This window comes from Fringilla coelebs, assembly GCF_963513975.1.
Source record: "Fringilla coelebs genome assembly, chromosome: 3".
Taxonomy (NCBI): Eukaryota; Metazoa; Chordata; class Aves; order Passeriformes; family Fringillidae; genus Fringilla; species Fringilla coelebs.
Window position 1 is genome coordinate 22,808,348 of NC_140030.1, and position 27,499 is coordinate 22,835,846.

Sequence of the window (27,499 nt, forward strand, 5' to 3'; positions counted from 1 at the left end):
TCTTACTCCACCATGTACATAAAAGAAATAATACCTCTTAAGTCTTTTTTAAAAATAATTCCATTAGGATGGATCATATGAGTGATTTTAAAAATAAGAAAATGCAAGCAAATCTCTTCTTCCTTATTATTGCACTGGAAAAGAAGCCAACAATCAGCTATAAAATCCAGAAATTTACTGAACATCTTATAGAAGGTTTAAAAACATGTGTGGAATAATACTAATACAAAAATATTAGTATTATATAGGAGAAAGATGCAGAATCTATATAATTACTATAACATATCTTATATACATATTTTATAGATACATCAGATAACTGTCCTTTAGCATTTAGATTCTGCTTGTTCTTGCATTTCTATTGCTTTACTTAAAAAACTATGTCTATCCTGTTTTTATTGCAATCATGCTGGAACTGCTTCTAGCCTTTCTGATATATTTGGAGAGGGAAATCCAGCCATACTGCATCATACACTAAAAACACTAAAGAATAATCAGTCTGAAATTACTTTCATAATTCTTGCTCTCTTTCTAGCTTTTACAGCGCTCATATATGTGGGTTTTTTTCACTTATTCTACAGCAATTATTCCTTTAAGGGGAAAAAACAATCCTAATTACCAGGCCATGCTAATGGAATATGTGATTCCTAATATAGAATTAATGTCTAAAGCTGTTGACATAACGCCAGATACAATAAAAGGGAGCAATTTTAAAAAGTCACATTTTTAGATGATAACACCCCTAGACCATTAGTTTTAAGTATGGAAAAACTTCCCATTTAAAAACACAGCTGATTTTAGCATATTACAGAATGCACTACATTTAGCACGGCTCTAATGTCGCTATGGTAACTGTTCTGGCTTAAATATAGCTGAATGCATAGCTTCATCCCAAGTTTTCCAATAATCCTTTAAACATTTCTTATGGGCAGTTGCCCATAGCTTCTCCAGACTTTCATCAGTGATCCTGTACTAATCCTGCATTGGTATCACTGATACCACTACTGCTCATGGAATCTTCATCCATGCCATGGAGACTGGGATAAAGTGCACCCTCAGCAAGTTTGCTGATGACACCAAAATGTGTGACATTGACACACCTGAGGAATAGGATGCCATCCAGAGGTACCAGGACAAGCTCAAAAAGGAGAACTGCGTCCGTGGAAAACTCATGAGGGTCGAAAATGCCAGTGCTGCACCTGGGTCGGAACGACCCCTCGTATCAAACCAGGCTGGGGATGAACAGACTGAGAGCAGCCCTGCCAAGAAGGACTTGGGAGTGCTGGTGGATGAGAGGCTGGACATGAGCCCTCATGCGTGGCCCTTAAAGCCAAATGGGTCCTGGCTGCATCAAAACCACCATAACCAGCCAGGCAAAGGAGGGGATTCTGCCCCTCTGCTCCACTCTGATGAGACCCCCACCTGGAGTGCTGCATCCAGCTCTGTGCCTCAGCCCAGGGAAGACATGGACCTGTTTGACCCTCATTGTAGCCAAATGAGGGCTACAAAAATGAATAAAAGCTTGGACGCTTCTCATATGTGAGAAAAGGCTGAGAGAGTTGTGGCTGTTCAGCCTGGAAAGAGAAGGCTCTGTGGAGATCTCATTTCAGCCTTTCAACACTTGAAAGAGGTTTATAAGAAAAAGAGGAACAGATTTTTTTTAGCACAACCTGATTTGATAGGACAAGGAGTAATGTGTTTAAAGAGGGTAGATTTAGACTACATATAAAGAAGACATTTTTTGACAGTAATGGTAGAGAAACACTGGAAAAGATTGCCCTGAGAGGTACTGGATGTCTACACCCAGAAACATTCAAGGTCAGAACTGAGAAACCTGATCCAGTTAATGTCTTTGATCACAATAGACAGGTATTACTAGATAGGCTTTAGAGTTCCCTTCCAACCCAAACTATATTATGATTCTATGATCTTAGGAGCACACAATAAATCCAGATTTTAGTGATCCGTGCTAAATAATGATCTCCAGCATACCACAGAAAACAAGAAAAATGTTGAGATTAAATTCTAGGAGAAATAAAATTCTTGTTATATCTCTGTTCCGATGTAAACCTGACCAATATTGCATGAGATCAATGCAGAATGCTTCCAAAGCCTTCTGCTCATATTCAACTATTACCAGAAATCAAAAGCACAAGTATGTTGTAAAGTGTCTAGAAGAGTCTCTTAAACAAAATCAATTCCTTTTATGTTTTGTAGCAAAATTGCATTAGTTCTACCTCTCCAAGATTTCAGTTTCTGATCCTTAGAAGCCCTAAGAAGAAAACTTTGCATTGAAGACTGTTGTGCATGTCTGTGCATGAGTGAGAGGCGAGGGGGCGTTCACACATTGTACTTCAGACACGAGCACTTAATGTGATACCAAGCTGCTTCATTGGCTGCCATTACACTTTTGCTCATGTGGAAATGTTAGAGAGTAATCTTGTGATCATGGTCTTAAAAAATTGAGTGCCAGACACAGCTAAGGGAAAAGGGGTTTTTACCATGGCATTTTAACAAGGATCATCATGGTGTGCCATTTTGCCAAGGTGGAATGTGCTGTGATGCACACACACGATAGACTGCGTATACAATTTATAGACTTCACAAATTAGCATATCTAACAAAGATGCCCCAATTGGAGGCCTGGATGAATGGCATGATATTCTTCCATCTGAGGAATTCCCCCCTGGATGGGCCAAATCTTTAGTGTACAGGATATGTTCTGGAGAGGACCTTGGTTTCCCGAGATAGCGTGGGGTTTTCCAGCCTCCTCCCATGATGCTTTTAGGGTGTTTGGTCTCCTGGCCTAACAAAATACTAGGGCTATGCCAAGTTATTGGACTTAAGGAATTACAAGTATGCCTGCTAAGAATACTGAGGATACATAAAAGTTATATTAAAAGTACATAAAAGGCAAAAAATCATCTTGGCATCAGTAACATAGATCTGCATGTGTCTTTAAACCAAAGTTTTTACGTAGTTGCCAAGTATGGTTACCACACATTTTATTGATAGATTTTCAAAAGATCAGATGCTAGTTAGAACCTCACAATTACTTATATATTGCACTGTCTAGCCAGTTATGACATCAAAATAATAGTGGGATTGCTTCCGATCTCTGGAAAGGCATTCTGAAGATAATAATCATCAGTCATCTGAGAAAATCTACATTTTTCTAGGCTAAATTTTATAGCAATGGTGCATATGTCAAGCACAAGACATTCTCAGAGATGAAAAGGAAGAAAAACCTGCATATGTAGGCTGCAAAGAAATTATAATACAAACTGTTCCATAACTTAATCCATTCCCACAGGCAGAACTATCATCTTTTACTTAGTACAGAGAACATAGATGTAGTATTACAATTACTAATCCCTAATATTGCTAAGCAAACAGTTTTAACATCAGCTAACATAAGATAATAATACTTGCATACGTGCATGCATGTAGTGAGACTGAATTGCAGCCTGTTTGGAATAAGATGTCATCTATTAGCTGTCTATATATTCCTGTTTTTCTCAGGCTGACTTTTGATCACTACTTTCATTGCTGAAGTACAGTACCATATGTCATTCAAGACCCAACATCAAAAAATGTTCTTATACCAAGTCCAAAGATGTAACATGAATTAAATGCTCAATGATAAGATACCGTACAAGTATAATTTGGCAGATGGAGGAAAATATGAGGAAGAACAAAGATGCGGAAAGAAACAGAAGGAAACTATTTATTTTTTCAGTTCTAAAAGGTGAAAGGGACCAAAAAAGAAGCAAAAAAACCCAGTCGTTGCTAACAGGTAGAAAATATCTTAAATATCTTCTGATCTTCTCAGTTAGGTACCAAAAAAAGAAAAACAGGAGGTGAGATCTTTAAAAGATCTTTGACTTACCATATTGATGGTGCTTCTGTTCCACTGATCTCTAGGAAGTCATATCCTTCCTCTAACTGGAAGTCAGTAAAGACCAAAGCAATGGTGTCTCCTGGTTCAGCCAATATGGTCCAGGTGCAATCAGCATTATTTTCATACTCAGAAGGGAAGTGTGGACTTGAAATAGTTCCACTTGTCCCACGTAGTGTCCCTCCACAAGCTCCTTCAGCTGACAAAAAAAATATCAATTACTAATGAAGCTGCACCTCAAACAAGTGAAGCACCATCCTTGTTTCTGCTGTAAACCCAGATCTTCTCTACTCACTGGGGACTCATAAATATGCACACACAGAAACAAATATTGTCCAGGCGAATGGAATGGAATATTGTCTGGCCTTTAAGCAGCAGACGTTTTTGGTTTGGGTTTTCTGACTTTTTTTCCTTGTTGGTGTCACTTCAGCACCAGGCCAAACAAGAATGAAGGTTAGCAGGGACACCTATTATGAGCTGATTTGGAGAACCTGGCTTTGCAAATGTGTGCACAGAAGAAGCCTAAAAAAGATCTGGGCAAAAAATCACAGAAACAGTAAGACTCTTTGTGATACAAATTTTAAAATATTGAACAAATATTTTCTTTCATTTATTTCTTATAACAAAAAAAAAAAAAGCTGCAGAAAAAAAAATTCAAATTTTCACTGTCCTAAACTAGTAAGCATTAATATCATCATACTATCCTTTCCCTTTTTTTTTTTTTTTTTTGTTCTGAATCAGGATGTTTATAGCTGACAAATGAGTTCAGAAGATTTTGTTGCCAGATGGACCTTTTAACGTTCATACATCATCAGTTCATAATGTATATTTTTAATTATTATTAACTATTTTTTAAAATGAAAAGCATAGGAATTTTCTCCTAAATCTTCAATGTTATTTAATATTTTGCCAAAGTACTTAGCAAATATCTTGTATTTTCCTTGCTAACCCCAAGAAAATATGTCATCCATACAATTCATTGACATAAGAAATTAAAAATTCATCGGGTGGCTTTTGCTTTTTGATAATGTGACATTGAAAGCCAAAGAAATAGTAATTAAAAATATTTCTGCATAGGAGAAAGATCAGAAGAGAAGCATCTAATTTTTATCTCTTTTATCATCTTTACTTACTGCAACTATCATTAGGTATTATTTGCATACTCTAAATGTACACGGAGATTCAGAAACACATAGCTTGGCAAGGCGTATAACACAAAGTACTTATAGTCTAATTAGGATAACAACTGAATAGCTAATTAAGACAACAGAAAAGTGTAGGAGTAGAACTGCTCTTCTCAATCATAATTGAAAGCCTGTCAGTGAAACTGTGTTTTAAAGGAATATTTGAAGGGAAAAATGATTCATGAATCAAAGGAAGAAGAATTCTGGGTCTGGACGTTAGAAAAAGGAGGCTGTTAAAAGGGGTTAAATAGCCAATAAGTGACAGAAGTAAAAGGAAGAATTTCAAAAAAGGCAGACACAGAATAATTTCTTTAATGTTTAAGTAATGTATAGAGCATTAATTTGACTAAAAAGAGAGAAAGCTGCTGCATGGCACAATCTTTATGCTTCTACATGCAAAAGTAAATATTGATGTACACAAATGTAACATAACCTTGACTACTAAAGCCATATTGATTAAATTTGTTGGCACAAAAATTTTTCAGAGGAGGTCATGTTTTTTCAATAAAGTTCGTATCTTGCTTTCTAGACCCTGATATTTATAAATGTTTGGTCTTTTTTAAAATGAAGGAATAGAACTAGAATAGATTGACTTTCCTAAGAGATTTCTTTTTTTGTTGGTGAAATCAGGCCATTTCTGTGATTCCTTCCTCAATTTCTGGCTTTTTATAAAGTGAATATTGAAAGGGCCATTGTGCCACTGAGGAATGAAAGGGGGAAAGGAAGTGAAAATTAAAGGACCATGGATAAAGCTGAGAATCCAAGTAAAATCTCCTGGTGCATAATACATTCAAAGATTAAAATAATTTGAAAACTAATGTAAATCTATAATAAATCAGAAAGGAGAATGAAGTTTTGTTTCTGAATATCTAAAATTACTCTTTTTTTCCCCCCAGTGTTTCTGTGTGTGTGTGTGTGCGCATGTGTGTATGTTTGTTTTGGGGGATTTTTGCGGTTGTTGCACCTTTGCTTTTTTTTGGCTTTTTTGTGCTTTGTTTATTTTTTTTAACAACTTTCTAGCACTTCATTTTAGATCATCATCTAGCCCAGAAAAGAAAAAACAAATTAATGTAGTACATCCTGTACCTGCACTTTTAAGTTACAGTTTCTAACACATAACAGTTCCGCCTGTTTTCTTGAATGCTAGCAGGCAGATTTTTCCATTAAGGGTAACTAGCAAGATGAGCAAAATCCTAAGTCACCCATATCTCTAGTAGTTATGCTGTTAAATTGTTTTATGACAGCATCCTCAATTATACCATCTCTCCCTGTTTTCACTGACTTGAAGTTACATGCTAGTGGTAAATACAATACTCTTCGCTGTTCCTGCTACAGAGCCCTTGATAATCTTTGAGCTCTAAAGTTCAGAATTACAGCTGAAATGTAGTCTATTATTACTGGCAAGCACATGCAAAAATCCAAATGTATACACTGTGCATTACCAATGACAGCCAAAGGAACTCAGACTAGTACAGCTATCTGAACAAAGGGATGCATAACCTTTTAACCTATTCACAACACCGTTCTGAACAGGTTTGCCAGAAGCCAAGCTAACACAGAAACTGAAAGACAACATTGGTCAGCTAGGTAAGACACAGAAACCAGCCTGAACCAGAGAGTATTTTCTCTCTGACAGATGTGGGTATGCTTTGGGTATTTCCTTCATCACAAGTAGCACGCAGGCTAAGGCAACCAGACTGTGGAATGGTAAAGCATAATGCATTGCTTAGGTGAGCGCAGGCAGACAGGTTGTGGCCTTACTGCTCAGAGGGTAGGACACAAAGTGTCTGGTCTTACTCAGCTGGTCCCAGAGCGAGTTGGCCTCGTGGCCTTCTCTATGTTATGCTTTTCATAGAGCTACTGCTCAGGAGTCTTAGCGCATCGCTGCGCTTGCTGTAATTTGATAGCAGATAGTGCCTGAGGCTTCATGAATTCAAACTCTATGTGATTTACAAATTGCATTTTTAACATGTGCAAGTAATAATTCCAAACACTTATGCTTATTTTCAAGTTGTAAGCAACTGCACAAAGTGCTGTTTGTATCAGCATAAATGACTACTTGAAGTATAAAGCTACAAACATTTGGATCTCTCAGTAGTCAGGAATTAAGTGCTCTGAATTTAGAGAATATGCATCTCATATAAAGTACACATGCAAAAACATATGGCTGGCACCACTTGACAAAAAATATGTATACTGTATAGATGTGTAGCTTAGATAAAGCAGATAAACATATCCATCAAGTTTATGCATGCAAAAAATGAGAAGTGCCACTATGGAAATCAATAAAAAACCTTTCATTTTTCTTCAAGCGAGAAAGGGTAATTTCACCAAAAATATTAATCTGACAATTTTAGTAAGCTGTATTTTGCATAAATGAATCTTGCTACAAGTGAGATGCATGCTTTGATGAGCAGATAGCCAAGGATGAAGTAAGAACAAAACCAGTATCTTAGAAAACTTCGTTTGAATCGGTTTAGGCACCTTTTGAGCATTCAATCAGTTTTTACAGGACTTTTCTCTCATCACCACACAAATGCTTTCCAGAGTGCAATGTTCTGTATTCTATGTGCCTTTTTTAATATACCACATAATAAAATGTTAAATAAAATAACATTTATTGCATAATAAAAACAAAACAAAGCAAAAAACCTCAATACAAACCTTACCTTTCAAAATTTTTTAAGAATCTTTCAAAATTAACTTAGAATTTGAACTTAAATATTTGAATTGGCTTTTCCACTTGAAGTTTATATTGAAAGCTCTTCATGTGGAAAATCACATTACTACACTGCTCTTTGAACATAAGTGATAAAAACATAGTGGTGATTTAAAGTACATAAAATTCATAGTAATAAAGTTTTTTTCTTCTCGTGTCATTAGTAGTCATTTCCTTATCTATGAATACCAATAGCATAGGTCCAATTAAAAACTAGAGTGATATTTTATGAATCATCATCAAATGACATATTGTCATTTTGAGTCACATTTTATAAGTCTTATCAATTAAAGAAAATTGCAGCCTTAGAGGGTTCTAAATGAACCATGGGCCTAAATTATTTAGCAAGCCTTATTAAAAGCTTCTCTGAAAAAGTTCTTTCTTTATTGAGGCTGGAGAGCACATCCATGTAGAGAGATCTAGGAGTTTGGGTTGGTGGCAAGTTGCACATGAGTCAGCAGTGCCCTGGCAGCCAGGAGAGCCAGCTGTGTCCGGGGGAGCGTCGGGCATCAGGGGGGCAAGGGCGACTGTCCCACTCTGCATAGCTCTGGAACGGCCCCACCTCAGGAAGTGGAGTTCTGGACGTCTCAGTCTATAAAGGACATCAAACTATCAGAGGGTGTGCAGAGCCGGGGTTGAGGAGGACTCGGGAGGGGTGGCTGAGGTCCCTTGTCTTGTTCAGCCTGGAGGAGGATGAGGGATGTCCTCACGCCCCTCTGCAACTACTCCAGGCAAGCAGCAGAGAGGGACATGCTGACCTCTCCCTGGTGACCAGGACACAGGGAGCAGAATGAAGATGTGGCAGAGGAAGTTCAGGCTGAACACTAGGAAAAGGCTCTTCCATCACTGGATCAGGCTCCCCAGGGAAACGCTTGTGGCACAGGCTGGTTGGAGCTCAAGGAGCATTGCAATATTGCTCTTTCTTAGCCATGTGGTTTAATTTTAGGCCTTCAGGGAGTTGAAATCAAGGATCCTTATGGCTCCCTTCCATCTTGAGACATTCTATGATTCTACACTGTATTTAATTCTTTAATAAATGGTGTTTTTCTGTAGTCTGTTTGTGAGAAAGTAGATAATTGTACTTCATTTAAAACATCTTCAGTACAGAGAACACATCTATGAAATAATGGTGAATGACTTCTTTCACAAACACATGCTCTTACAAAAAAGTTGGTACAAGGAATTTGGTAATAACTTTTTTTTAAAATGGACTTTAAAATTACCATTTTAAAATGTCTTACTGACAAAAACATAGAAACAAGCATATTAAATAAATGAAAATTTAAAAGAAAATTTTAGCAAGTTATTGCCAACTGTCAAGCTGCTAAATGGCAGATACAGAATGACCAAACACTTCACAAAGTGTTACAATAGTGTAGCATTATGCATTCATCTGATAGCTCACTTAGCTAATTTGATTCCAACAGGCAGACAGATATTTAACCATCAAAATATACACCTCTACTTCCTTATCTTCTTTGCTATTTTAGGCTTTTACAGACTATATTTTGAATAGGTAAAAGCCAACACCTCTGCTTCTTTTCTGTGTTATAAAAAATAGAAACTTGCTAGAAGTTGCTGGGTTTTTTTTTCTATCATCACTTGAATCCAGATGTACTGCATCTCAGCTAAGTGCTCTAATCAGTTTGCCTCCCTTTCCCAATTTCTTCTCTTGCTGTTGATCAACTTCACATAAATTAAATACTCATTAGACAATGCATCTAAGACTAATTTTATTTCTATCTACATGGTTGTCAAAGGGCACTTCAAAATAATTTGGATTGCTCTCTAAGTAGAACTTTGGGGGGTTGGTTAAAATTTCAGAAATTATTGTGGTTTATCAAAACAGAATCTATTTTGCATTTATTAAATTATCATATTTCTCACATGAAGTTAATAGTATGTAAAAAATAGAAACACAAAAATTGTTACATTTTGTTTAGGGACCTGTGGGCAACCATTTCAGCTGCAGCACTGCTTTGAACATTTTAGCTTTGAGATTCCAGTGAGCTTGATCTAAGCAGACCTCAGTGAGGTCATTCCACTGTTATGGGCCCTGAGAATACTGGACTCAGATGGGTAATCTTGCACTGGTTGTTTTTATTTTGTAAAAATTTTGCTTTATTTAGTAACCTTTGATTATTTATTCTATCATAGCGGTTTTTTATATTATAAAGACCTATTTCTTCTCCATCCACTCTGGACAGGATATCTAATCTACTAGTCAAAAAAGTTATATACTTCAAATAGTAAAGAAATAATGATGAACTAATTATTTGCTACACTGGCAGAAAAGTAATATTCTGCATAGATAGTTTTTACTTGAGCAAACTTAAAATCAAAACCCCACCTCTGACACATTTTTATGCAAAACCACAGTTTTAAGAGTAGACAGTTAAATTAAGAAGTTCAAATATTAATCAGCAGTAATCTCATACTCTCTCTCTCAAAAAATAAAAGATCATTCTTCAGGATATCTTGTAAATATTATCTTATTTTTCAGTTAAGCATCCTAAACTGTTTTCCAGTGATTATGCTACACTTGAGGATATGTTTTTGAAGCTGATAATGATCCCTTAAAGTAACAGTCTACAACAAATGAACAGTAAAATCCTAATTTTAAAGCAAAAGAAGAAAAGGCTGAATTATTTGAGACCAAATTAATTATCGTTAAAAATGTCAATTTTAAAAAAAAAATAATTATTAAATTTAATCCAGTTATTCTCAGAACTCTATGGGCATTTATCAAACCCATCTTTTTATTACTGACTCTGAGGTTTGATTTTCATTTTAATGAGTCTTTCTCCCATCTTAACTTTGCTCATGTTGCTTATGGTAAGGCTGAAGTTTTGTTTTCCATTCTTTGACTTTACTGCATCATTCTGGATACGTCTGCTATGTTTTCATTGTGCTGATCATCTCATTTTTTCACTTGTTCCCAGCTTCCAGGCCCCTTATTTCAAAGATCAAGCTTTGACCTGGCATCTTTGCATTTTTTATCAAGTCTCTCCATACCTACTGCCACATGCTAGAACCAGAACATCTAAATTCATACACAGATATCTGTGTGTGTAACTAAATACAGATATATGTGTGTGTAAATATACATCTGTACATACACACACACACATGCAGATATATAAAACTACTTCTATCTGTGTCCTTAAATCTCTTGGGTGGGATCTACTATTCCTGCACTACCGTATAAGAAATTACACAGTGTCTGCTTTGCTATCTGCTTTTCCTGAAACACTCTGTGACTTCTTATCAAACTAGTTACAATGAGGGCTTTTTCCAAATTTCATCTCAGTATAAATGCTGCACCAAATCAGATTATTCTGGAAGTGAACAAAATTGCTCAGATAGGAATCTATTATGTCACTGTAAAAGTTAGAGACTGTAGGGTGGATATAATGAAAATATTCTCATTTTATCATGTAGTGTAACATCAGTAAGCAAAATTATTGGAAAATGTTCTTTTTATTTTCCTTTTTTTTTATTTTCCTATTTTAGTTTCCTATTTTTATTTTCCTTTTTAACTTTTTATGATTGTAAACATGGATAAATATGGGACCTTTTTCTCTCCCTTGAATTTATAAAACAGTATTTGTCTAAAGATCAGAGGTTTGCTTGCTACCTCAGAAGGTATGGATAACAACAAAATAATCAATTTCTCCTTGCTATTTTTTTCAAAAACATCAGCTCTGCATCTCTATATTCAGCTTATCTTACCCTAAATGAATCACAGACTCTTTTTCCTTCCATCCATCATCAAGGAACACCTTTTTGATTTTAGACATACAGATATATATATGTGTTTGTGTGTGTGTATATAAAAATATATATTTTGACCACAATATTTCTCCAAAAATAGTTCTTAAATCTGAAACCTGATTGCATATTACTTGTTACTTTTGGAATTTTCTGAAATAAGATCTTTTTTAATTTATTGTCTTCTTTATTTTCCCTCCAATAATGGATGTGTTTTTAATGATAATATATTACATGTTCTTTCCTTCAAAGCTATTTTTATTGTGAGAAAAAGCTTACCATTGTAATATCACTAATCCAATTTGTATTCCTAATTTTAGCTTCATAAAAATCTTGACTCATGCAACTATAATCAACTAGGGATTCTCAAAATTACTGAGAATTGAGAACCTAATTATACAAAGTTCATTTAGAAGTAGTCACATATCATAAATCAGCTATTAGTGGAACTACTGAAGAGAATGAAATTAACTTTCAAAATGTTTCAGATTGTACTGCACAGTATTTCAACCTCAAGACAAGGCAAATGTTTTGGATGACACTATTATGGTAGCTGAGAGTGAGACAACAAAGAACTTTTTAATTCTCAGGCAAAAAACTCGCATATTAGCAGGACATAGGTCGGCCATTGATTCTCTCTGAATAGTCTTGTAAGTATACAAAAGTAGAATTTGTAAGTGTATTTGTATACACCTAGGCAATGTTTTTGCAGAAACTCAAGGTAAACTTCCCAACTTTCTTATAATAGCTGAAAAGTCCACAGTTTCTCCTATTTACCTTATGAAAAAACAGGACTAGGTTTTAATAATTGCTTCATCTTTCAGGATTGCCTCATCTTTTACATTTGAACTTTTCTCTGGGGATTGTTTCCTATTTCAGGGATCCATGATTTTTATTGAAAGAAAAAAAAAAAGAGAGAAAAAAAGGAAAAAAAAAAGCAAATGTCTTGACAATAAAATTCTCTAAACTTTCTAAAAATTTCATTGACTCATTTGATTCCTGTTCAGAGTTCATTCAAAGCCATCAATGAGCCTTCAACACAGTCCAGCTCTACCACTCTCACTATGACTATACCTTAAAAGGAGAATTTCTGAAACTGAGCAGCAGCCAGAGAAACAAAATGGCAAAAACAAGAGTCAATGCTGTCTACATCTTCCAGGAGACTTAGTAATCCACTAGGAATTCTTCAAGCAAAACCAGCATGTATAAATTAAGGGACACCAGCTTCTTAATTTTTCTGAAATTATTATACAACAAAACTGCAGAAAGTAGCATTTTTTCAGTATCAGCAAAACTAGTGAAACATACCACAGAGAACAAGGCTGTTACAATTTTTTAGTAAGCCTCAGAGCTTTATTAACTCTGTTATGTTATCTTGAATGTGTGCCATGAAATTAGTTTATGATGACAAGAAAGAAGAATACCATCTGGAAACAGAACTGTAATAAAAGATGCTTTCATGGAAAAGATCAAGGTTCTTAGAGAAACAATAGGGAAACATGTCTTGCTTGAAGTCATAGAGAATGCAAAGGGCTACCTCATGGCATATGCCTCAGACTGATAAAATGAAATAAAATAAGAAATGTCTAAAATCTCTCATCAAATCCACATTCCACATGAATTCTAAAAATTCACTGAGGCAATGGCTTAGCTGACATAAGTCATCAACTGGTAAAGAACTTCTCTGTTATGATCTTAATTTCTTCTCAGACTGTGCATAGGATTCTTTGGATTTCATGGAAGATCTGCAGGAGGTAAAGGATCACACCTGATTTTTTATTATTAAGTTAAATTCACAGAGTTACAAATTATGGACAGAATTTCGGTCTTGTGAAAGATATTTGCATGCGGGCAAATAGTGCCAAAACAGATAATATCTGCAGAAATATAAGAACTATTTAGTAGACACTGATGATACCATGAACTTTTTATGTCTATTTTTCTGACACCTGTTTGCTCCCTCTTACTAAAAGGACAAAAATAGACCTGGCCAAAATATTTTGTGGGTTTTTTGATTGCTGACGCTTGAATTTTTTTGGAGCACAGAAAAGTATAAAATATTTCCTTCCTGTGAGAAATTACAATACAAGAGCCCTCAGTCACAAGTAACCATTACTGGATAAAACAACTGCCCTTTGTTGCTCTTCCACATGGGTACCAACAATACTGCCAAGGGAGTGGCAGGAGTAGCAGTAAAGGATGTCCACAGGGCATGAGAACAGGCTAAAGACCACAGAGACCAGAGGGGTTCTGTTTAATGCAAGGACAAAAGTTCAGGTAGGAGTATTAGATTCCAGCACTTTACTAAGGAGCTGGTGCTGGGCAGCAGGGCTTTGACCTCTTTGACCACAGGGTCCCCTTCAAGGAGTGAGGACAAGAGGGGAGACATAGGATCTGCCTGGCTGAACAGGGCAAGAGTTCTGCTGAACTAGTGAAGAGTTTGTCGTGGGCAAACAACAAAACCTAAAGGCAAATGGGAGAACAGGCCAAGGAGAGAAGACATGGGGACAAGGCAATGGATGTTTCTCTCGATCCCTCTCACAAAGCAACGTGAAGCCATTTGAAGTGCCTGAATGCAAAAATGTGCTCTGTGGGATGCACACTGGACAAACTGAAAGTGCATACACAGTCACAGAACTGTGGCAGGACGTTAACCTGAATGGAGAGCTCCAATGGATAGACACAGACTCTTTGGAAACGCAGGAGAGAACGGAGAGGCTGCACCTTACACAAAGTAGGATCTGGAATTAACAGAGCTCTCTCTGCTGCACTACAAGCTATGAGCTCTTGAGCTCCTGTGGGGAAGAATGAGAAGTGAAAGTCAAGGTAGAGGTCACTATTGTGAATATCTGCTACAGGCCATCTGATTGAGCAGTGATCAAAACTGTTAATGTACTACAAGTTTCCCAGACACAGGGTCTGGTTATCATCAGAGACTTTAACCAACGCAGCATCTCTGGGGATGGCAGCATAGCAGAGGGCAATGCACTAGATAGCTGATATCTGCTATCAATTTTTTTTTAATGCAGGTACTGGAGCAAAGAACATTCAGATAAGCCATATTTAACAGCAGTTGTGGTCACAATAACCATTAGCTGAATATCTTGAGGGAAGTGAAAAAGGCAGTTTATAGAGTCAACACCTTGGACTTCAACAGAGCAGATTTCAACTTATTTATGAAGTGATAAACAGGATGTCATTGGCTGATGTCTTGAAGGGCAGGACTGCCATTCAGACAGATTTTTATGGCAGGACTTAACAAGCTGGAAGTGTAAGAGAAATCTCATGAAATTCCAAAACAGAAATGCAAAGTCTTATAGCTGGACCAGGATCATTCCACGCAAAAAGTACTTGTTAGGTCGTGGCTCTGTAAAAAGGACTCAAAGTCCTGGTGAAACACAAGCTGGGTGCATGGTGCACCTCTGCAGTCTTGAAAGCTTCCCTTGTATGGGGTGCATGACTAAGAGCACAGCCAGCTAAAGAGAGAGAGCTCATCTGCTTGACACTTAAGAAACTCCATCTAGAATGCTTTGTCCAACCTAGGGACGTTCAGCACAGAAGAGACACTGACACTGACAGTCTAGAACAAGCCCAGAGAATGGCCAGTAGAATTTCAAGATGCTAAAGAACATAGTGCATGAGACAAGAAGATGAAGGAAAAGGATTTTTCAGAATGGACAAGTGGAGGGTATGTGAAAATCTAACAGCAAGATTTAGTTTAGTAAAGAGACAGAATGGAAATAGAATCTTTTCACAGACCCACAACAGGAGAAGAAGAAGTAGATATAATCTGCAAAATTCTTATTTAAATTGGATGTGAGACTGAGGCCATCTGGGAACCAAAACAGGTTTACAGGGAGACTTTAAAATCTTCATCCAAGGAGACATCAAATATTCAACTAGGCAAAGCTCTGAACAATCTGACACAACTTTGAAGTTATCCATGCTCTGAGCAGAAGTAGGATTCAAAGGGACTGGACCACCCTTCAAAATTTACATCACTGAAGTTTTTATCCTGGCCAGGTCCTGTCATGAAATTGATATAGCTATGCTCCACATAAACAGAAAGAAAAAAAGATGCATAGATAATATCTATCTCTGAATGCAAACTCTGGAATGTCAATGCTTGAATTACTACAGCTTTAAATGGTGTTAATTTTTAGAAAGAAAATTAGTACGCTTTAATTTAGGGGAAACAAAAACACTTCAAAATAAATTTATTTAATCTGCTGTTTGTATTTAAAAGATATTTCATGCCTTTATTTTTTACCTCTGCAAAAAGGAACAGGAAAATCCCACGATGCACCATTCCCAGGACTCACAATACATGTCAACATGGCATGGCCTTCTAGGATGTAACCAGAGATACAGCTATATCGGATTTTATCTCCAATGTTGAATCTGGTTCCATGAAGTACTCCTTTAGGTATTTCTCCGGGGTTGCCACATGTATGACTAGGTAATACTGCCAAAAGAAAGAATGAAATACACTGCAGTTAAAATTTGGAGAATGAAATAACAATACTTGTCCAACAATTATATTTAACTATTTTGTTTCAGTTTTGGTTCCTTTTTTTATTTTTTAAACATGATTCCTTATACAAGCAAGGTAAAATTAGGTTATGGAATATACTTGTGCCAAACATTTCAGCTTTTAATAGATGTCATAATTTTCAAAGCTAATTTCAAAATCAGTTCTTAACAGGTTTAACAGTCCTTCAGTGAAGTTCTTTACAGATTTTCAAGAAAAGTATCCTACGTATCCTGCTGATTTTCTTCAAGCAGAGTGAAAGAACTTTCTATTTAATTCTACCTTATAAATATTGCAAAGATATTCATACAACAAAATTTTAGGTGCAGGTCATAGAAAGCCCTTCATGTACAGTTTTCATTTAGATGTTGAAAGAGCAATTTAAAATAATCCAATAATTAATTGTTCTCTGACAGTAAATTAAAGCCTCAAGTATAGAAAAAAACCTTGATTTTCTTCTTAGTTTCATATTAGTTCAAGTTCTAGAAAATAAATTAAGTCAGTATTTGTTGAAAGAATCATAAAATATCAAGGGAACTAAGCAGTGACATTGGGAAAATATGAATGGACACTTTTTTATTGCAGAAACTTACTACCATTTGTAGTTATTAGTTATTTGAAAGATGTTGTCTGAATAGGTTATCATCTTAAAGATGATATTCCTCCATCTACAAAAAACCAAACATTTGTGTAGGGGAGAAGGAAAATTCAATTGGTTTTGCTCTCAAACTTCTTTGAAAGTTATTAATGGCGCACTATTCCTTTCACTAAAGTAATAAAATTAAAATTCTTTAATGTCCCTTAGAGGAGAACAAATAAATGCAGGGAACTAAAATGCATCATGAACAGAGCACAGAAGAGAAGTGTGCATCAAAAAATGGTGGTCTGAAAAGCTCACATATAATTCAGGTATCATTGCAGAAGCCACGTTTGTTCAATGAGCCAATTCTTTCACCCCATAGTTGCTCTTTTTCTTTACTCTACCCATCTTCAGAATAAACATAACCATGCCAACCTCTAATCTGCATGTTGAAAAGGTTAATTACTCAATACAAGCATATCCTCAGAATGGTTCAAAGCACTATATCAATATATCAATATTAATTATGCCCCATTATACCATGTACGTTCAATTAGTGAATGCACGCCCTTAATTCATTACTCAGTTAGTCACAGCAGCATTTAAGTGGTAGTAATTACATTTAATTTACAAACCAAGTTATACAAAAAATTTTGAAAAGATCAAGAAACATAAAGATTAAAAAAAATAGAAGAGAGAGTACTTTCCATTACAACATTATTTAATTATAAAAATACCAAAATATTCTATAAATATTAGCAAGGATTGAAAAATCACCTAAGACTCTAATGAATGATGCGCTAGACATATGTTCTACACATTGCAGATCAAAGATCTAAGATTTCTTGAATTAAGGAAACTAATTAGGGTTGTTTGCAAATAGCTATCAAAGGTAGAAGCAAACATTATGATACCCGGCTTATTTTGTACTGTTTCAGCACATTTAACAGAATAGATTATTTCTTTGGATATGCTCACTCACATTGTTAAAAAAGTCACTGCTTGATTCACATATATGAGAAAGATTACATACAAAATAAAGCGCTTAGATATCAGAATAATTGGAATAAAGACACTGATTTGTATTCCAAAAAGCTGAAAACTATTATCTATTACAAGCTACAGTGTATATTGCTATATGTTATTACACATTTTTAGCACTACTGAAAATGCTACCTCTCTCTTTTCAAACTTTCCCCTTTTTGCTGCCTTAGTCATGATAGGTTATCACAGGCATTTGTTCAGTACAAGTCAAAAAATAAAAATTTGTTACCTCCTTTGATACAGTAGAATACTTGGATTTGAGACAAAAATTTCTTTATGTTATTTTCAAATTAAAACATTTATACAAAGAGCTATAAATTGAAGTATTTTAATGAAAAGGTCTGATGCATGCAGCAAAAAAAAAAATATATAATCCAAAAGCCAGCTTTTATTTTTACGAGAGGGTGTTCTTCTAGAAAAATTAAAAAATCATTATTTAAAGCTACTATGGATTCTGGTAAACTGCATTCCCAAGGAAACACATCACAGAAAATCCACATCTGCCATATAAATAACAACTGTCATTAGCTAACTGTTGAAACTGTATTGCAGCAAGTCAGTCTGTAAAGTCTCCTAGGATATGTTTACCTGCATTTTCTTACCACTACCTCTGACAAGAACTTCAGAGAAAATGGTACTTAGCATCCTGAAATTGGCACGCACTTTACCACAACCTCCTAAAACCCAGTGAAAAAATGAGTGATCTGAGAATGACAGCCATACTCAATAATACATGTAATAGTTCACAGGACTTCACCACTTTTCCGGATCAAGCATTCAACTACATAATTTATGTGCTTTTCTAAAACTTTGACTGAAGTATATTGAGATAGACACAGTTTCATCTGCGCAGGCTTTACTGTTTCTAGACTAGACCTAAGATGAATTAGCCTTTGAAGGTTCCTAACATTGAACAAAATAGTTTAATCTTTGGATTATGAGGATGCTAGTCAACCAAACCTATCATATGCATCCATCAAGCTTTAAATTCATTGCCAAATTTTCAGTAAAAGACCCATATTTGTCTGTAGAGTTACTGAGGTCTACTGTCAATAAGACTGCAGTCACAGGCTCTTGATTCATTAAATAATTTGACGTTCACTGCGTATTGAGAACTATTATAAACTATACTACACTGAAGCACTTAGGATAATGGATTTTTTATACAGAACTAACATTAGAGTGCTCTCACCATGCTTCCTATCCCTTTTTTTTCACCCAAGTCCTTTCCAATTTTGGAAAACAAAAGTAATTACAGTGGGTGGAGAATAGTCCATGTAGTCTTGGTATTTAGTCTTAGCAAAAATATGCAGAGTGGGATTACCAAGGATGTCTTTCTCCAATTTCCTCCTCGGGTAGAATGTCTATCTTCACCATACTGACCGCCATAAAAACCTGCATAGACTTCACTTTCTAGCACACATCAATCTGTAGCACTGATTGTTAATTAAGATTTATTAATGAAATTGAGCTAAGAGATAGGCCTTTCTCATACACAACCTCTATCCTCCTTGACAGAAGAAATTTTTAACAAATGTGCATAATCAAAATCCATAATGCAAATAATTGATGATCTAAAATGCCAAAGGTTTACCTTCCTATTCAAACTAACTGCATGCTACATTTTATTTTTTTGCAGAAAAGCATTTAAACCATTACAATCTATATGCTGAAATGTAATGCTAATATTTATCATGAGACAGAAGCAAAAGGCTACAAGATAGCAGGATTGTAAAAAATAGTAGAAAAATGACAGCTTGGGATATATGAATTTTCAAGTAAAGGTTAATAAATAAATTCATTTTTAAAAAATTACTGATTCTTAATGGTGTGTATCAGATTATTTATTTATATAGCCTTTTCAAGACTCCTTCTAAGGCTAAAATCTATATTTATTTGCAACACATGCCACTTGAAAGAATATTAACAGCACCTTAAACATAGTAATCCTCTGTTTTCACTTATAAACAGTTTCCTTCATTTTTTTATAGACTTCATCATCTACCTCTTTCTGATTTATCATAACAGAGAAACAACCTCAAATTAAACAACAGTTGTTGATAATGAAAAAGAAACCAAACCAAAATATAAATAGTAGCTGTCACTGGAATGAATAAACTTTTGAAGGACTATTTCACCCAAGTTTTCTTACTATGGTCTCCACACTAGAATGCAAGAGTCTTTAAATGTGCAATAAGAAATGCCTAAAGTTTTTCATGTGCTCACTTCAAGCAGTCCTACTGCCACTGCCTCATGCAATGTAATGTCCTGATTTGGTAAGATCTTTTTTTCTATTTTGTTTTAAGAAGTTGAGTTAAAAATAGATACTTTCTGATAAATCCTGAAAGATTTGAGGTCTCTGGCAGCCCAACTCCTATTAATTGTTGCATAAATAAGACACCTGGATTTGAAACCAGTTATAAAACTGTGAAAATTAACTTCCCAACCTTTGCTGAAGTAAGTATTCAGAGGCCTAATCTGACAATAATTTTCAGGAGAAACAACAGATTTCTTTTTTTCTCTCAGATGTCACAATCATCAACTAGATTGCAAAGATTGCCTAGAGGCCTTAGCAGCAAAAAGCTCAAACTGCTTATGTCAGTTAAAATTACGTCAGTTTCACCCTTCCGTGAACCAGTTGCTCAGCTTATATAGGCCACACGCAGTAGTTGGAACTTGACAGCAGCAATTCAGAAAGCAGCTCAATACCAATTAGGAAAAATAGGAAGGGGAAAGAAGAAAGAAAAGGAACTAATTAAATGTTTTTCCTACATTTATTTCAATATCTTTACATGACTTTCCAAGGATATATTATATTTGTTATTTTTCCTGTTGTTACTGAAATAGCTGGAAAAGTTTTCCATGTTGCACTTAAGTTTTGCCAAATGAAAACTTACTGACTTTTTGCTGTTCTATAGTACCTCTACTACAATCCTCTGGGTATTTTCAAACATTACCTTAAATTGACGGCCATAGGCAAAACCACACATGAAGGAAAAAGCATAAGTTAGGAGGAAATAGATAGTCCTTTGATACAAATGGCTGCTTTGAAATTACAGCACTGGGAAGGACTTCAGAAGCTCTGTCGAAAAAATCAGTGTTTCAGAAAATTTCAGGGCATATGTCAAGATATTCAATAGGTATGAGGCACAGCCCACGATACCCTGCAAGTAGAAGTTGCATTTTACCGGTTCGTGCATAAATAGAAGACATTCATTCAACTGTATTTGCAGCTACAGAAGAAGAAAGCAGCTTTTGAAGAAGGCAATTACTATACTCATAAAAACTGAACACAATAAGCTCAAAAACAGTAGATAAAAAAAGCTAAATTTTCTTGCAAGAATGGCTTTGAAACTGAAGTCTCTACTCAGAAAACTGAGTATCTTTTCCAAGTTTTAACTTTCAGTTCAACATTAGTCTGGAAGAGCTAACATGGAATTTTCACAGAATTTTCACCTTTAGTCACTCCAAAAAGGAGTTACAAATAATCATGATCAGAATCTGCTGCTAGAAGGGTAGCACCAAATTGTTTGTCATTTGCACATGTGCACATACACACACCCACAGAGACACAACTAACTTGTGAAAGCCTTAGTCTGCAAGTTACCTAACATCAAATTCACATCCTTCCTAAAAATTATTTCATCAAAAAATTTATGGATTTCACTAGGTGTGCTCTAGAGGGAGGAAACCTAAAACCAAAACTATACAAAGTGCAAGTTCATGGAATACCTGATAATTTAGCCATATATACACTACAAGCTGTCAAGTGCAATGTTCAAGGGTCTACATGGCACAGATACTTATCTATTGCAGCATTCAACATGGTCCTCCATTTATCTGCTGGCAATATTTTTGTTCAGACTGTCTTTGTTGGGCCTAACTGCAATATTTTTCTCAAAATAATCCAAACAAACAAAAAAAACCCCACCCAGACTTCTTGGCTGACAGAAATAAAACTGTTATATTTATTTTTGCTATCTTATTTGTATACAGTCCCAAGATCAGAAGACATTTCTTTCCTGTTACATACTAATTTCTGTATTTGTGCACACATGAACCATTGCAATATTTGCTAGATAAAATGCTTGAATTGTATCACTTTTGAAAGATATAGCTTTCTTGTTTTACAAGCATTTACCCAACTTTGTGCATCTCTAAGGATGTGCAAAATTGTACTGGATTGAAAGCTATGAAAATCATTTAGGAGCATACAGCACCTTTAAAACTTTAATACATCTTTCACATTAAGATTGATATTTTAATTTTCTTTTGCAGGTAATAACCAAAGATCGATGGATTTTATTTTTAGTGTGTTCACTTTTATTGTGTAATAAATGTCTTGCTGTCGGTTATAAGAACATAAAAGTCAATATCATACAAACAATGCCAGTAAACTCTCAAGTGCAAAGGCAGTCTGAAGTTAGAGCTAAAACTTTCTATTTCCTCATACTTATTTTGCTGCAGATGTACTGCACACTTTCCTAGCTGAACTGAGATCAGCAAGCAATATTATGAGTTTTTAGATCTCTCTTGAAAGAGGAGAACAAGTGGAGCATGACAGTCCAGACCAAGGGAATAAAAGTATTTGAGGCTGTGCAAAATTTATAAACAGAAACTTTGCCAGCAATCAGAAATCGAAAATAATTAGCAATTTTCTTAAAAATATCAAAATAATGTCCTTCTATCTCCTCTGAAATGTCCAGTGCATTCTATGGTCTGTCTTTCAGATTGTCAGTACAATCATCAGAAGTATGCACAATGTCTGTTCTTTGCATTCTGAGAAAGACCTTTGGCAAAGAAGGTCTCAACTACCCTTACACATCATTAAGCTTCCAAACTGTCAACAACAAAAATGTAATTGGAAGACAACCTCTAGTTCATCACCTCAGGTATGATAACAAATGAGTCCAATAAAATATCTATTTTTAACCTGACCACTTTGAGGATTCCATTAGCCAAAAGACCTACATTCATAAAAAAATAGTCCATCCTGTCCTTGAAAGCCCTGGGGACATGAGGGTAAAAACAACAATATCTCTGTATATTAAAAGAGGTACTTATCAAGCAAATGGGTAAGTACAAGAAACTGTTATGGCTTTATGCGAAGACCCGCATACAAATCTGATTACCCGTGTTCAAATTAGAGTGATTGAACATAAAGCCAATGCCGAGCAGGACTCCTTGAGTGATCAAGAGCTGGAGAGCTTTAAGAGGATACCGGAAGGTTTTTACACAATCTAAGAAATTAAGATTAAAATGCAGTGACTATGGAGACACTGGAAGGCTAACACCAGGTCATAAGAAATATTGTACCAGCTGAAGGCAAGGCTAGGAAAAAGAGGAGAACAAATCACAATTACAAGGAGGTTGAAAATGAGACGCATTGTTACTGGAAAAATAAACTATCGGGTAATTTCCATGGAGAGAGGAGAATGGGGGTAGTGTAACTCGTTTGAAGCTCACCCAAATTTATAAAATAATTTTAAATAGCAGTGACTCCCTGTATATTAAGGAGTCTTATCAATAAATAAAGAAGCTTGCTCATTTGGCTGACATAACTGGAGACAAAAGGTCTAAGGCCCACTTGCAGATGTCCTATCCTGTCAGCCTGCCAAGACTCAGGTGTTTGGATCTGAAAACTGAGATGCTTAAAATTGAATTTGACAGAGAATAAGGAAGTTAATTGACTTATCATTTTATATGGAAAGGCACACATTTAAAGATGGAAGACAGGAACGTACCAAGATTATCTTGGTATACTAAGATGAAGAAAGAAAATATATTGGACAAGAAAGATTTTTTATACTCTTGTTACTATTAAAATGCAGTGGAGTTAAAAAAAAAATATATATCTTATGCAAGTATACATAAATTTTACACATCTAGTAGTCTGAAGACTATTTTTTCCTGTCATTTTTTTCCCTGGAATCTCTTTACACATTAATCTGCTCAACCTAGGTTGAGAATTATGGTACAAAGACAAAAGAAAAATATCACATTTACTGAGGGCAAGACAAGATACATACTACAACTGTACAGATGAATTGCGAATAAAAACTGGAAAGAGATTTGCAAAGAGATTTCACAAGCAGATATTCTCTCTATTGCTCCCAAGAATCTCTGAAATTATTATTGCTACTAAATAAAATTGGATTTTGAGTTATTAAGACCTGCCATATAAGGAAAGGACAGTAATTTTAGAGAGAATAAGATATGAGCTTGCTCTTCTTTAAAAGCTGCAATAACTTTGCATACAAATCTTGTAGATACACTCCAAATGATGTTTGTTAAATATAATAAAAATTCTTTGTTTCAGCAAAATACATGTAAGAAGAAAAAAAATATTTAAATCTGAACAGGTAAAGCTCAATGCAAAGTATCTAATCTCTTGTATTATTTGATAAATACAAACTGCGGGACTCGTGTGTACCACGTATCTGTTCTCAGGTCTAACTACTTGAGGTCAGGGAAAACCTCAAAGGACTGAGAGACAAGAAAAGAAGCAATTGCAGATAAAATTTGGACAATATCAGCTTCAGTAATAGATACACTGCTGATGATTTAGTAGAGGCTTATCTTCAGCTAACACCAGCTTGCCATCATGTCTGCAGGCCCTTATTACTAATTAAAGTAAGGCAATAGTATTCCAAAACCTATCTTTTTATCATTCTCTCTTTTTTTCCTTTTGTCTTTCTTTTTTTCTTTCACCTTGATTGGCTGTTTATTCAGATTACAAAAAAGCCCCACATTACAGAAGCTTCCTGCTCTGGTGCAGGCACTTCCTCACTTCTGCCACTGTGGTGGTTTTTAGCAAAGCTGGACTGTGGACTCTCCCAAGCTTTCCAGAACCATTCTCTTGTGCTTAACACTTTCATAAGTGGCACTCCATTGGCCCCAGAGGCTTGAAACTTTATCTTGCTAACAGACAATCATGAGGTAAATTTTTAACAGGAATTCAATATGCCATACAAGCCTCTTGTCTGTGCCTGTAATTGAAAATGAAAGGAATTGGGACCTGTAGTTAAGTCCTGAAAATGTAGCACAGCAAATGTCATATCCACTAATTTTTCTTCACATTCTTTACTGATACAGTGTCAGGCAAAAAAAGGCTCAGTCCTATCCTTGTCCCTAGTCAATGCTAAGAATTGTCTTGCACACAGGTTAAAACCAGGATTCTGCATGAATGGCAGCATTGCAGTTCTCAAGCCCCTGTAGTCCAAGTCCTTTCAGTTTCCTGAAGGAATTTTGATTGACTTTTTCCCTCTCCTAGTTCAATACTTCATTACGTTGCCATTGTTAGAGATTCTTGAGATAAATTCAGCAATGTCTTTTTCAACTTTGTTCCCATTTGTTCTCAGATATGGCATCTGAAAGCTATGGGAGTTAGGAAGACTTTTGTCTGGTTAGCATTTGCAGGCTCATACTTCAACAAGGGTGACATGTAACAGGCTCACAGCTCTGGTTGAATGGAAAAATAGCAGTATAAGGGCAGGAGAAGAATTTGCCATCTGAAAAGCTTCAGCTAGAGAAGAATTATAAATGGTTTGTTACCTGGGAAGTCCTCAAGTAAAATACATTTCAATGTGCAGCACTTAGTGGACCTAAAAGGAGCAGGGGGTATTTTGCCCTCCACAGCTATAGCCTGTGAAAAGTTAACATACTTTTGATGAAAATATCAGTTTTAATGTGAGTCTAGAAAGGTGAAAGTTTATAAACTTTCATTATTTCAATTGCTTCAGAGGGAGAAAAAAATTCCCAAATTAATTGGTGTTGTGTGTCTCACAACATGCAACATGTTTTCTATTTAACCAGCCAAGGTGAGACAGAGAGTGCTCTTTAAAACAGCAAATTCTGTCACCAAACCTCTGTTTTAACACAGCAACATGATTTTCTGTTGCTTATTTTCAGTGCTTTGAGCTAGTCTCTTTTTTCTTACAGTGGCTTACCCAATTTATAAATAAGTGAAAAGAATTGATCTGGCTTTGAAAAGAAAAAAAAAAATATCCCTCCAACACGCACAGAATTGCATGTTTGTCAGGATGACTAAGCTGCAGTGGGTAACACCACTGAGATGCTCGTTAGTTGCAGTGTGGGAATAAAAATTCAGAGCATCAAGAAGAAAACTAGTTCAGAGACCAAAATTAACTACATTATGAAACCATAATCCAAAGTTTCTTAATTACACCTGCTTTCTATGAAGTAGATTCCTTGTATGGTAGATAGAACAAATACGTGGTAAAAGGGGTCATGGACAAATGGGAGGAAAAGGATAAACAGGAACAGAAAGAAGGTCAAAATCCTACACATGCTATTTCACATTATGTTGTTCTTGGTATCCTAATCAAATAGAAAAAAAAATATGGTATTTTAGGGACTGAATAAACAAAACTTTAGATTGATTTTGATTTGTTTTGGTTTTTTTTCCTAATTCTTTTCCTCAGCAAAATGAAGTAGCATCTTTAGAACTTCTGAAATCTTTTTCATGTAAGTACATATTTTAGCCTGTATTTATTAAGTGACAATATATGCTATTTCTAGAAATGATGTGTGGTCCATCCTGCAAATCCATTCTAAAATGGTTTTTGGTTTTGGAGATTATTTTGTAATCAGTTTTGACACGAGAAATCTTGAAAGCTCCTTCAAAAGCCCTCAAGCTTGACTCATGCCAGGCTGATGTGCCTATATCCATTATGTGTGAGCACTCTGCTAAAAATCCTTCTGCACTGATGGGACAAGGAAGAAGGAATATAGAAGAAGTTACCTAAATCTACTACAAACCTTAATTAAGTACTGTGGTGTTAAAAGTGCTTCTTTTTGTTTGCATTCAATATTAATGGACAATGTGTGGCAAAGTTGCATTATATCCCTTCAACTAAATACATAATCAGAAAAAGGAATTAAAAATATTAAACCACAAATGTTACAGGTTCACTCTTCTGATGATGACCTGTGTTTGTCCCCAGGAGAATCAGATTGCTCAGAGTGAAACCTATAACATTGTTTCACTAAGTAATAACTTTGCAAGGAACTGAAGAGTGGCAGTGAGTGGCCAGATTCCTCTTGACATTTCCTCTGAAATATTTGGTGTAAAATTTCCCTTGAAATTTCTAAAGCGCTTGGCACCTGAGGCTTGAACTTGATTTGTGTTAGAACATAGTGATTCTTAATGAGCAAAGATTTCCTAACAACTTCCCTTTTTTTTTTACACAACTGGCGATTTGGAGTCCACGCAAATAATGTTCTGCACCTGACTGAAGTCTATACTGGTCTAATTTGTAGTTTATTTGTTCAATAATGGTCAAATCAAAAATTATTTAGTAGAGGACAAACTCTCAGGACCATCTGGATCTGTAGATGACGCAGATTCTCATCTACCTCTTCTTATGAGATTCTGGCTGTATCTGGCACTTACAGACAGACACAATTAAAAAATTTCCATGCATTCTCCAACTCTGCCATTCTTGTGGGACTCCAACATCATCAAAGAGGTAAAAAAAACCTCCAAAACAAAACAGGAGAAACCTACTAATTCTTTGCAACATTTTTATGTACTACGACATTCTGTCCACCTTGGTTGGGTTTGTATATTTTAACCATAAGTGCAAAACAGCATATAGAACACCAGAAGATATTTTCATACACCTCAGTTTTGTCACAATCTTGGCAGCTAAATAAGTTTTGTGGCTATTTAAACAATGAAACCATCTGTGAGACTCTTGCCATTTCAAAGGAAGTTTGCTGCAATACTTGTTCAATGTGCAGCTAAAGA

At 35.5% G+C, this 27,499-nt stretch overlaps 1 protein-coding gene across 1 annotated transcript in view; it reads right to left on the reverse strand.

The window, feature by feature from the left end:
• The window catches only part of CSMD1 (CUB and Sushi multiple domains 1), a gene marked incomplete at both ends in the record, with an annotated part of 1,059,366 nt that overhangs the window by 502,364 nt on the left and 529,503 nt on the right, over positions 1-27,499 (reverse strand). Inside the window, 2 exons of the mRNA XM_084202054.1 lie at positions 3,890-4,097; positions 15,843-16,037. Of these exons, the coding sequence (XP_084058180.1) occupies positions 3,890-4,097; positions 15,843-16,037 (403 nt within the window). The remainder of the gene's footprint in view (positions 1-3,889; positions 4,098-15,842; positions 16,038-27,499) is intronic.